General features: G+C 41.0%; 1 protein-coding gene across 1 annotated transcript; it reads right to left on the reverse strand.

Annotated features, from left to right (window-relative positions):
* Positions 1-2,517: 2,517 nt before the first annotated feature.
* LOC119428323 (transcription factor 12) lies at positions 2,518-13,009 on the reverse strand (the record flags this gene model as incomplete). Its single annotated transcript, XM_037695994.1, is given in 6 exon segments — positions 2,518-2,657; positions 5,945-6,015; positions 6,157-6,298; positions 6,756-6,895; positions 8,625-8,724; positions 12,831-13,009. Coding segments are annotated over 6 exon segments (662 nt in total), but the record flags the coding sequence as incomplete, so codon positions are not given.
* Between the last annotated feature and the right edge of the window lie 276 nt (positions 13,010-13,285).

Genomic DNA, 13,285 nt, shown 5'->3' on the forward strand with positions numbered 1-13,285 from the left:
CTCTATATTCATTTAATACACATCTGACCCTCTATATTCATTTAATACACACCTGACCCTCTATATTTATTTAATGCACATCTGACCCTCTATATTCATTTAATATACAACTGACCCTCTATATTCATTTAATACGTAACTGACCCTCTATATTCATTTAATACACATCTGACCCTCTATATTCATTTAATATGCACCTGACCCTCTATATTTATTTAATGCACATCTGACACTCTATATTAATTTAATACACACCTGACCCTCTATATTCATTTGATACACATCTGACCCTCTATACTCCTTTAATACACATCTGACTTTCTATATCCCTTTAATACACACCTGACTTTCTATATCCCTTTAATACACACCTGACCCTCTATATTCATTTAATACATAACTGCCCCTCTATATTCAGTTAATACACAATGGACCCTCTATATTCATTTAATACACAACGGACCCTCTCTATTTCTTTAATGCACATCTGACCCTCAATGTTCTTTTAATACGCACCTTCTTTTTTGCATTCAAACAAACGGAGTCTTCTCACCCAACAGAAGATGAACTGTGGGTTTTTTTTGGTCGTCGTTTTGTTTTTATTGTGCAAAATAATTACAAATCGAACAGTTTTGTGTCTATCCTCAAACATCTAACAGACAAGGATTTTGTCATGAAAAACAGGTTTATGTAACAACAAATATTCTCTTATTGCTAATTAGTGACTGCCATGAGCCACTACTAAAGCTACTAAAACAGTTTTGGACAAATTAAAAGCTTTTCTAGGAATTGTAGTCTAAGACCCACTTCAAACACTTTCACTGTGAAACCGTCAAGTTCTTCAACACTGAAAGTTGCAGTAGTTTCTTTTATTTATTTATTTCCTACGCTTGGAAATAAAGAAGGGGATAAGACGAAACCAAAATGTTTTTCTGACAGTGCATGTTAAATTTAAATTTATATACATGATCAAAGATTCTCACAGAGCTGAAAAGCCCAAACTAGTCTGTGACATCACCAGGAGTCTATGTGGATTAGTTCTACGGGCCAAGAAAATAAAGCACATGTTGGGAGCGACAGCCCTGCATGAAGATGAAGCTTCACGTTCACTTTACAGTAAATTTAATTAAATGAAAAGACACGACTGATTTTACTTTTACTTAAGAGCAATATTTTTTATATGTTGACATAAAATAATTGTTCTTCTAAAGACTAATTAAAGCTGTTAACTCCAAGGATCTGCTGCGTTTTGAGAATAAGTACTTTATAAACGACTACAACGGGCCATGAGGAAGAGTTTAAAATGATTAAAGCAACTTTAAAGCTAAAAGAGGGTTTTAATTAAGTTTTTAGTGAAACTTTCAAACCATTCACTCTGCTCAGGATTTGATTAATCAAAGTCCGAGCAAAATGCAGCACGCAGTAAAAGTAATTAAATTAATCAAAGTCACGAGGCCCTGTTTTTGTAGCGGCGCAACAACAAGTGCAGGAAGTCTTTGACAGTTTGGCAAATTCCAGCCCTGAAAATTCAGTTCATCTGTTTGGTGTTTTGGTGCCAAGCACAGAGTGCACAGCACATTCAGTGGGTGGGAGGCTCTTTGAAAGAGGCAGTGTGAAGGGACTCGTTGGTAGTTTACAGGAAAATATGCACAAATTGCACCAAATCTGTAAGCTTGTTTGTCGCACTGCTTCTTGTGTTGTCCTGAGATTCTGCAACGCTCTAAAGCAGCATGTTGATGAATCCACTGCCTTTGATTTGAAAATGGCCAAACCAAGCATCATGCACAACAGTCCACTGTGTTTACTTTTATTAAATCACATGCAAATGAAAGCAGGCGGCTTCAAAGCCGCACGGTTCAATTCTACAGAGAAGCGAGTCGACTGCTCTGACTCAGTATTCTGTTTTCATGGAGGAAAAGACAGATTACAGCAGCTCATCCATCACATGTGCCACTGCCTCCAGTTCAACTTTCTTTTTAGCCAAAGTGCTCTTTTTCTAGATGAAAGTTGAGACCGATACTTTGTCACATTTACAGTAAGACGTAACTATTCATGACACAGTGGCAATAAACGTCTTTTTCAATTACACAAGCTACATATAAAACCACACTGTCAGGTTTTGACGTGCAGATTTGAGCTTGTTCTGCATCATCCAGACATCCTGGCAGAGCTTTCATTAGAGTTCAGATGAAGCCTCTGTATGGATCGATTAATCATCCCACTTTATGATCCGAATCCTTTTACAGCCAACGGCTCCAAATGTTATGGGGTTACACGTGGATGAATAAAAACAGCAAGTCATTTTGGTGCTTATTGTTGCTCTCTGCACAGTTAACTCTGGTTCCAACCCATTTAATTATGAAAATTCCTAATTTAAATAATACCTAATAAGTAAGTCGCAGTAATTGTGAAGCTCTGAAAGTCTAGTATCAAATGTGGTTGGCTCTTTTTGCTAGCATTTAGTGTTACTGAGTGAGTGTGTGAGATTAAAATCTGAAGACTGGAGTTTTACCTGGCCTTCCAGACGGGGTGCCGGCTGCAGCCACGACGGTACCTGCTGAGACTGCACCTGCTGTGGCTGTCAGAGGTGAAGGTGAACCCACAGGTGTCGACGGATTGGATGGAAAACTACTGCTCGTGTGGTCAGGTGAATAAATCTGGAAGCACAAGGCAAAAGATAGAAAACTTTTAAAAAAAATGAGCCTGTTTCTGCTAAAGGTTTCTTCCTTATGTGGGAGTTTTTCCTTTCCACTGTCGCCTTCGCGCTTGCTCAAGATGAGAGTTCTGCGATGGAGTTAAACTCAAAGCAGTCTGCTCCTCAGATAAATAGTGTTAAATTATTATTTTTATATATGAACGTTTCTGTTCTGTGCCCTGAGACGACTTCTGTTGTGACTTGGCGCTTTATACATAAACTGAACTGAAAACTTAATAATATAAATGATGCACGCTGACGAGTCAGTATATTTCAATGTTACAGTCTTAAATAAACTTGTTTAAACTTTTTACAGGAGCACAGCTTGTATTTTTCTATTTGCATTAAGACTTCTGTGCCTGAATAAGTCGCTCCACTTATTATTCCACCGTGGTTTCCAGAGATGCAGACGCCCAACCTGGAAACCCCGTTAAGCCAAGTACAGAAAATCTCAAGGGCCACATTTTAGCCTGCAGGCAGCGATTGTACCGTGAACCATACATCAAAAACTACAAGTACTCAACTGTTGTTTATTTTTGTATCTGCTGAAACTTAGCTGAAGATGACAAGTAGGACAAAAGTTTTCTGCCAGCTGCTACAAATCCCTTCAGTTTTACATGTTTTTACTTTGTTTCAGTGATTCATTAGGCAACGTTTATAGAACGAGATTATCAGAGCTTCTACTGGGATACGATTTGTTTAAATCACTGCTGGATTAAAGCACAAACAAATCCCTGATTTTCCTCCTTTTACAAGAGGATATTTGTGCCATAATGAAGCGTGTCTCTGAAAGCCAGGGTGGATACTGACTAATTAACGGAACAAGAGAGAAAAAACAGCAGATTCAGACATTTTTCAGTCAAGTTCAGATCAAACTGAGTTCACAGCCACTCGTTTACAGAATACACTCGTTAATAATCTGATTTAATCTTGAGCTTTTGTTTTTAATCAACTTGCAGTAAGGGGACAGAGGTTTCACTGAATGTGGAGGAAGACTGACTATTGTCTATAGACGGTCTTTTTTTTATCTACTTTTCTACACAAAGAGAGCTCAAGGTTTCTCAACGTTCAGCTTTTTCACTTTAAGACATGCAAACAACTTGGAGGATTAAAAGTGTGGTTATCACTGCGGCACAAACCAATAAAACTCAAACCAAATCTCAAATCTTTTAGTCTCTCTAAAGCACGCTGTTTGTAACCGTGACTTCTGACCAGACAATATATGACTTTCTCTCCCCCCCCTCCCCCCCCTCCCTGGTTACAATCGCTGCGTTCAGAGTGAAACATGGCTCATTTTTCTGGACTAAATGAAGCCCCGCCTCGTCATCAGTTACACTCCCGCAGGCGGCGTGGGCCCAATAAGCACGGCCAATTTAAACAGGCGCAGAACAAAAGCTCTCAAAGGCGGGGGGTGCCCACAGAGTTGAGCCACAGCGGTTATAAACTCCCCTGTGCCCACCCACCCCCACCCTGCTCCAACCATGTCCATTTCACTCCAGCTTTGTCATGCTAATAGAATTGAGTCTGCAAATACAAAAGACTTAATTTGTAATTAAGATCCATGAACTTTTATTATTTTGGTTTCGCACATTGAAGAAGCAGCTCTGGTTCTAAGTAAATTTAAATTTGGGCTTTATGTGACACCAGAATGTAGAAAAAAAAATGAAACAAGTAAACGAGGCTTTACGGACAAGTCACTGTATTTTCATAGCGCAGTATAAATCATCTAAAGCGGTGGTCCTCAACCCCCGGGCCGCGGACCGGTACTGGTCCGTGGGTCAATAGGTACCGGGCCGCACAGAAGGGGAAAAAAAAGTTTTATTTTGAAAAAAAAATCACTGGATTCTCTCTACTATGACTCTTGACGCAGGTCGACATACACAAGTGGTTAGTTTCACTTTCTGCTCGGTGCATGCGCAGACCAGTTCTACACTGCTGGTGAAGAACAAAGCAATTCAGCTACGTGGTCTGGAGCAGACAGGTGGAGGTGCGCAGCCGTATCTGTGCATTTTGAAGAATTACACTGCATATTTTTCAACCGGGGCAGCACGGTGGCGCAACTGGTCGAGCTGCTGCCTCTCAGTGAGCAGGTCCTTGGTTCAAACCCCGGTCCAGGAGCCTTTCTGGGTGGAGTTTGCATGTTCTCTCCGTGCATGCGTGGGTTTTCTCCGGGTACTCCGGTTTCCTCCCACAGACCAAAAACATGCATGTTAGGCTGATTGGTAACTCTAAATTGTCCCTAGGTGTGAGTGAGAGAGTGAATGGTTGTTTGTCTCGTTTGTCTCTATGTGTCCCTGTGATGGACTTGCGACCCGTCCAGGGTGTACCCCGCCCCTCGCACAGTGATTGCTGGACATGGGCACCAGTGACCCCCGTGACCCAAAATGGAATAAGCGGGTAAAGAAAATGGATGGATGGATGGATTTTTCAACCGCCTGACAAAGATTGACTATAAAACTATAACTAAATAAAACTATAATTTTAACAAGCTTCCTAATATCACATCAGAGCTGTCGCTTCACATTTTTGTTTCTGCTCAAAAAAAATCCCTGCCCCTAAAAGTTCAAAGTCATGGGTAATTTTAATATAAAACACAAACATCTAATTAAACGTTTTGCACTGGGCATAAGTTCCTGTGCTTTTTGATGTGTGAATCACTGCAGGAGTTCTCTGAACTTTCACCGAACAGACAATGAGCTCAGCTCATGAAGCTGTGTGTCGTGCAGTCAGAGTATTTGAAGCGAAAAACGTTTTAAATGTTGGTAAAATACACCAGAATGCAGGAAATGGCATCTACTTTATTTAAAATTCTGTTGGGGAGGAGCCCCAGACTATAACGCCCCCCGGTCCGTGAAAATATTGTCTGACATCAAACCGGTCCGTGGTGCAATTAAGGTGGGGACCACTGATCTAAAGGACATCACAGGATTATATATTTTTAATTTGTTCCATCCTTTGGCTTAACATGCACTTTTCAGTAGATTTTCTTAAAAGCTTTTAGTTTAACTCCACAGTTATCTAGGTTTGGGTTCCCTGAGGCTTTTAATCAGCATTTAATCCCCTGCAGACTTACTTTTATTAACAGGAAGATGGACAATTATTCTATTTTGGGTTGAAGAAAAAACAAAACACACTTTAATTCCATATGATTGTGATGATTCCCAGAAAATGATCCAGGACCGACGAGGAAACAAACATGGTTCAAATTGGTTTTAAATTCAAAAGCAAAACAAACAGGACTCAACTCACCGAGGCTAAAGCCTTGCCAAGTGCATCTCCGGTTTGCGAGCTTCCAGTTCCCGTTCCCCGATTTGCAGCAACTAGGAAAACACAGGGAGTCACTTAACAAACTCAAATTAAAGTGGTCAAAAATTCCTAAACATGCAATCCATCTAAGAATAAATGCATAGCTTCGATTACGCTGACTGTGACGTGAGAACTGTGGATGGTTAAGAACATACCCATGATCCCGTCGGCTGGGGGGACGGACGAGGTGTGAGCTGCCGTGACAAACGGTGAAGTGCTGGCGTTGCTCCGGTGAAAGCTCGACATGGGAGGAAGACTGGGATTGATGTCTGGAGAGACTGAGTGTGCAGGGTAATTCTGTAGGATAAAACAAGTAAAACTTAAAGGCGTGTATGTGTACAAAAAAAGAAAAGAAAAAAGGTGCGTTTGTTCTCTTAAGTGTAATTGTCCTTTGACATGTCCCAGGCTGTGATGGAGGAAAAGTTAATGGGGGAGGGACTGAGATAAAGAGAGGACAGGCAGCATCTGCAGGCTCCCTGTGAAGTCCTGCCAGCTGAATCAGGCAGGCAGACGAGGCCAGATCAAACACCGACAGAAAAAAGGGTCAATACTGTCCTCCCTGATAATAACCAGAAAACAGCCTAATGCGCACACGCCCACTCATATCTGGAAGCTGAGTAAGAAGAGCAAAAGGAGGCCAAGGTGGAATTTAAAAGCTATGAAATGCACATTATTTTTCAGCTGTGGTTACAAAACAAGCCTATAAATAGTAATTTGTCTATTTATCTGGTTATTTATTGTGCGGGTTGCTCACCAAACGGTCGTGCGAGTGCAGGCTGCTGTAGTTCCCCGACTGTGCCATGTGAGATGAAGATCCTGCGAGCATCCCCCCATAGCCGGGCTGGCTGATCCCACTGGACGGATTCCACGGGTCAGACGAGCTGTGGGTACCGTCTAATGTAAACACAGAAGTCACTTTAGTTTATAATGTTTAAAACTCGAGGCAGCTTTGACAAGAGTGCTGCTAACTCCCTTACTCCATCTTTACAACTTAAGGGTCATTTAAGGGGGGGGGGGCTTTTCATGTTTTCTTTTGGGATTGAAACCTGACCCCTATGGTGAAAACAGCTGAGAAAAACAAAATGCTAAATCCAACAAGACATCTCTCCATGCTTGGGAGTTAGTTGCACTAATATTTAACATAAAAACTAGGGATGCACGATATTGGATTTTCAGTCGATATGTTAAAATTTATTTGGTCGATAACCGATACCAGTATCTTTTTTTCCACTAGACCCACTTACAGAGACTACATAGATTTCTCTGCTGTGGGATTAAAATACTACATTATTCTGCGTGGTCTTTGTCAGTTTGGCCTGCTACCAAATGCAGATGCCAAAAAAGGGGGCTGAAAATGATGTAACACTTCAACTTGGATTATGTTTAATATCAAATTAATTCATGACATTTACTCTCTCTAACACAACGACAACACTCGAACAGTGCAAATTTGTAAATTTTCACAAATCTAAACTCAACCTGTTCACAAGCGACAAGTGAAAAGTGCATAAGTAGTCGTGCATTAATAGATATACTTGACAGTTTCTTAAACAAAAAAAAATTACTTAAAACAGAAGCCTTTTATATCGGTGAGTTTTTTTTGTTTGATATTTAACTTTGTCGCTAATATCGGCCAATACCGATACCATGCCGATAATATCGTGCATCCCTAATAAAAACAGTCTAAACAAATAAATCTGTAAAATATTGTTGATTCCCAATGCATGTGGTGTTGAGATGTGTTTTAGAATAAGCTGATTATTTTTAATAATCCAAAACTGCTGAATAAACTAGGGATGCACGATATTATCAGCATGATATCGGTATCGGTATATATTAACGTTAAATTTCAATATCGGCCATTCCATTAAAATAACTCGCCGATAGAAAAGGCGCTGGTTTTGCCTGCAGCGGCAGCGCAACGCGATGACGTCACGTGCGCCTACCCGAGCTCACGGTGGAGAGGAGAATTCAAAATGTCGGCGGTGTGGAAGTTTTATTTTTTGTTGGTGAGGATGTCGGACTCCAAAGATTTATGGACTACGTTGAGCCTCGCTACATCGTCCCCAGTCGGAGATATTTTTCCGACGTAACGTTACTACCCGAGTTACCAGCCGTCATTTCCGACGTCATTCAGAAGCTAAAAGCCGATAGCACGACTTGTTGGGTGAGTTTTACCACAGACATTTGGATGTTGTGTTAGCCCCGTTAGCATGATTAGTCTTACGACACAATGGATAGACAAAAACTTTGAACTTAAAAAGTCTGTCCTTCATGCACAGGAGTGCAGAGGATCCTATGCTGCAGCTATAGGAACCTGGAACAAGCCTCCACAAGTGAGACAGCATCGCAGGTGACTAATGCTAATAAATAACATTTAACACTTTTCATTTAATATAAGTTAAAGTGCTATGCATATCATATGACTGTTACTGAATATATGTCACCAGCTCTTACAGCTGTTGCACAATTTTTGTAGCAAATAAGCCTAAATAAGAGGGCTATGTTCTGACAAAGGAACGTATATAAAATATCTGTATCGGAATCGGCTGAATAAGTTTTAACATATCGGCGAAAAATCCAATATCGTGCATCACTAGAAAAAACATCGTTTCGAACTCACCAAAGAAAGTGCTTGCAAACATGCTGCTGGAGGGTTTAGGAGACGTGTAGGAAGGAGAATCTCTGTTAAAGTCCTCTGAGTTGGGAGACGGTGCGTACACCTGCCAGAACAAGACAGATGTTAGAAGAAACAAGCGCACAGTGAAACTATCAGCTGTGACCATGTTCAGAAAAGGAACAAAAAGGTTGCTGTCAGATCTTCTAATTTACAGCGTTTTTATGCAAAACACAATGCATGCTCATATTTAGGAGTTTATACACGCAAAAGTATGTCATCACACATGTGCATGCAAGAATAAGTAAAAATAAGTCTCATAGATGCAGCACAAAACCTACAAATACACACAAACACACACATACTTTAATGACTCGCAAGCAATCAAGCTCATGAAGGGAGGAGAGGATTATCAGGAGTATTTGCATTTCAGGTCAACTCAGCCTCTAATGGAAGTATAATGACACTGCTTAAACGCAAAGACTAAAAGCCTGGCAAATTACAGCATTCCCAGAGGCAGGAATCAAATATGTGGTACAAAAGCAGCCTATTTTGCATTTGTCGTATTTGTACCTGCAAGCTGTATGAGGAAAAGAGGCACAATGAGCACGCTGTTGTACAGCTGCAAGTGTGTGCCGAGCTGAGCGGCGGGATCAAACACACTGAAGGCCAAACGCCAGTGATGTGGTCTCTGACTTCATCCACTCCAGATGGTAGGAGTTGGGGTGAGGAGGGGAAGAAGTGAGAAAAGGTTTGGATAAATTCTCCCCTCCCACACACGGGACCAGATGACCTCGCCGTCATGTAACACTAATCAGAGCCAGACCTGCCAGCTCCATCCACCTGCACATTCCCAGCATGTCCGCACGTTAAATCCCTCCTTTAACAACCCCGTTTCACTCTGACGTTGACAGCTCACGCCTCACAACTGTGTTTTAATGCGCAAGGATGCGATGATAGCCACAAAGAGAGTTTATCTAACTTCCGCAACACAGCGCTGGTGGAAAACAAGCCGACGTAAATAAATTCAATTAAAAGTCCCGCACGTGAACATATTACCAAGGCAGGACGTGGGACTCCAAGCTGTTGGGCTTTGCTGAGTGAGCAGGACTCCAGCTTGCGGTTGCCTGGATGTGTAATTAAAGTGATCTGAGAGGGGTGGAGCCCTCATGGGTCCTCTGGCTTACACATGTGACCAGGGTTGATAGGAGTCCACCGAGATCTCAGGTTAGCCTCACACAGAAGCCCAGGCTTTGTCTTTTGCCTCTGTCAGACGCTCTATGGGCAGCATATGGCAGTGGATAATACTAATTGTCCTTTTTACCCTGGGCTAACCAGTCAAAGCATTAATAAACCATCTAAAACACCGGGTGCCTCATTCCGTCGGCCTATGGAAGAGGGAGCCCGCCTGGGTTTCCTTTTACAAGGCCATTAATTAAAAGCCGTCACTCACTCAGCTCGGCACACCAACTCAGACTCACTCCGGTTATTTGAGCAGCAGCCGGTATCGTTTAAATAAAATGACCCATAACAGTGACACCAAACTTCAAAGCATCAATTTGTCTGAATAAGACATTTCCCTTAACAAAAGGGAAAAGTCTTACAATAGATCAATTGTCAAAGACTAATCATTTATTTGGGTTTCTGTTTAACAGCACTAGAAACATTAGTAACACTGTGTATAATTCATTAGTAGGTAAACAAGTTAAAAGAACTTAAAAAAAAGAGCTACAGATGGACTGAGTTCACTGGTTCAAATACGTCGTCGTGTCTCTTAACCATGTTTCAGCTGAGTGGAAATATCTGAACTTTCTTCCCACGTGCCTCGAAGCACACTGTCTCGCCTGGCTTTGAATTTCATGCCACACCAATCAAAATATGACATGTTAAAACACAAACTGTCAACAGCAGAAAGGATGTAACACAACAGCATGAAGGGCCATTTTAAACAAAGAAAGACGGTAAAATCAGGCTCATGGGCAAGAAAAGGTGGGGGAGCTCAAAGAAAAGAACTTCAAACGCTCTTAGTGGCGTGTCCTGTTTTTGTACGGCGTGTCATTACTTGGAATCGAACCAAATCTATGGGGGCCATTTTTACGTTTAAACCTTACACACTTACAAAGCTTAATTTGCTTAAAAGACTCAATGCCTTTTTCAAAATACCGCTCAGCTTTGCACGCTAGGAGGGGCATTGTTTAACATTTATGCTCGATAAAAACAGGACATTAAACTCACAAAAGGAGCTTTTATCGGCAGCCACAAACATGGAAACTGCTCTAAAACTTGCTCAAACGCTCACATACAACTGGAGTAAGATTTCTTTTTGACGTAAACTTTAACACATTTAATTTATTTGTTGTCAACCTGATCCAACACATTGAAACATTCTACTGACCAGAGCTCATACACATATTGTAAACACATAATAATATTTTAACCAAAAGTAGATGATCTGCTAAAAATAGGCAAGTATCTACATACAAATATACAGTAAAATAAAAGTACGGGTGCTGCAGAATAATGCCTAATTGTTGTTGCTATTACAGTAATTAATACTGGAATCAACGCAGCTTTTTGTAATTACTGTGCATCCTGCATATTGTAGATGACCGGTCAACAAACACACAAACGCACCACCCTCACCCCGACTTTAATTTTGGACGTGCAGTGACGCATGCATGCTTTAGAAGCAGTGATGTAACCTGTTGCACTAAAACAACAGCACGTATATGCAACATAAAAATGAAAATGGTATGTAAAAAAAAAAAAAGTGTAAAAATCAATGCAGGCTTTTGCTTTAATTCTTCTTTTTTCTCTTAAAATGAAGCAGAAGATCAGCAAGAAGCTCCATCTGCACTGGTGCTGAGCCACCAGCTCACGACAGGCCAACGGCACGTTGTGAATTCTCCCAGAGCTCCAGATGGCGAGTCTGTGCAACTCTGCATTGCAACAAATTATTTCAAATCAAGTTGGTTCATAGAATGAACTCTCCCTCTCTCTCTCTCTCTCTCATGTCCAAGTATGAAAAGCTGAAAAAGGCTTGTGGTGGTTGTTTAACAAGTGCTTTTGATCATAAAGTTTTCCCGTTCTGTGCACATGCTATCAATTTTCTCCTCATCACCAACTGTAACACAAGCCTGTTAATGCTTAATATGAAAAAAGATCAAAGTCATATTTGGAGCAGAGAGAACTAAAAAGGAAAGGCTGTAATTGGCTGCAAGAAAAGTTGAAACCCAAGCTTGAGCAGGATGACCTTTACGGTAAAAAAAAATTCTTAATTTTCTTTTTTTTTTTTACTTTCAGACACATGTGGCCCTTATATATATATATATATATGCCACAGGAAATGACAGGTGTCTTTGTAATTTGCTGTATCATTACTGCAGTGCAACATAGAGCTCATCTAATCAATGCTGGACAGGATCGGTGAGATGTATCAACTAACTGAATTGTTTTAACATTAAAAAAAAAAACACCATCTATAATCTGTCAGCAACACAAGCACAAACAATATTCATCTGGACAAGTTCAGTCGTGGAAAATTCAGCTTCTTGCAACAGTAAAAAAAGCCAACCTCATCACGTTTAAACACACGTATGCGTGCATTTTACAAAAAGAAAGCACTACAACAACAAAGTTTCCAGTGCACCCAAAATCAAAGCAGTTATTACAGCAAAGTTCAAAAATCACATTAGGCTCCCTGTGGCAGCAAGAATGCCAAAGTGATTAAAAACAGATGGAATAACAGCAACACTGGTGCTTGGAGCTCAATCTGCAAACAGGAAAGTCTAACCTCAACAGGCAGCCTCTCTCTCTTAATCATTCCCAGACTCCCACTTGTTAATATTTCAGCTCAGTCTTCAAGCTAAAGACACCAGCCAGTAAAAATAAATTCAAGATTGACCCCAAAAAAATTAAAAAAAAGAGTTCTGCCATACTGTTTCATTCTGATTTAAAGCAGCGAAAATGCTAAAGCAAGTTTAAGGCACAGCGTATTCTGATCCTGGTACTGATGTAATGGAAAATCAGACAGAGTGGCATCACAAACATGTATCTGCATATACAGAGAGGGATAAACACAGCAGAAAACTTAACGGCGCTTAAAGAGGGAAGCAGAAAGACAGTGACAAAGGCAAACACTCTCATGCACATACGCACACTTCTTTTAGCTCCTCTCCGTCTCACACACACATTCCCAAAGAGTCTACTCACCGATTTCCCATTGTAGTAATACATTAAAGAGTTACTGCCCATTCCAGGGACAGGGTAGGCGCAATACATTATCGCTCTAACTGTTTAGGTGATAAAGGTATAGAAGAGTGACACACTAGCTTTCTCTAGACATACATCCAAACCGTTCAAAAGAGACTAATAGTTCTTTCAGTGCTGGCCTCCACACAAGACCCACTCAGAGGAAACTTATGCAAAGCAGGATTGTACCATTCCACGCTGTGGGAAGGGGAGGCAGCACGAAGGGAGTGGCTCATGTGGTACATCCCTCTCTTAAGCCTCCAAATGCTGAGGCTGAGAGGAAGAGGATGGGGGGGAAGGGAGGGAGGCGAGGGGGAGGTGGGTAGAGAAAAGATAAAGGGAAGTGGGTGGGACGGAAAACAAATGTGTGAGAGGATTTAGAGAGGGAGAGAGAAAGAAACGTTTAATTCCAGGCA

Source organism: Nematolebias whitei, chromosome 2 (assembly GCF_014905685.2).
Source record: "Nematolebias whitei isolate Nwh7 chromosome 2, NemWhi1, whole genome shotgun sequence".
In the NCBI taxonomy this organism is placed as follows: domain Eukaryota; kingdom Metazoa; phylum Chordata; class Actinopteri; order Cyprinodontiformes; family Rivulidae; genus Nematolebias; species Nematolebias whitei.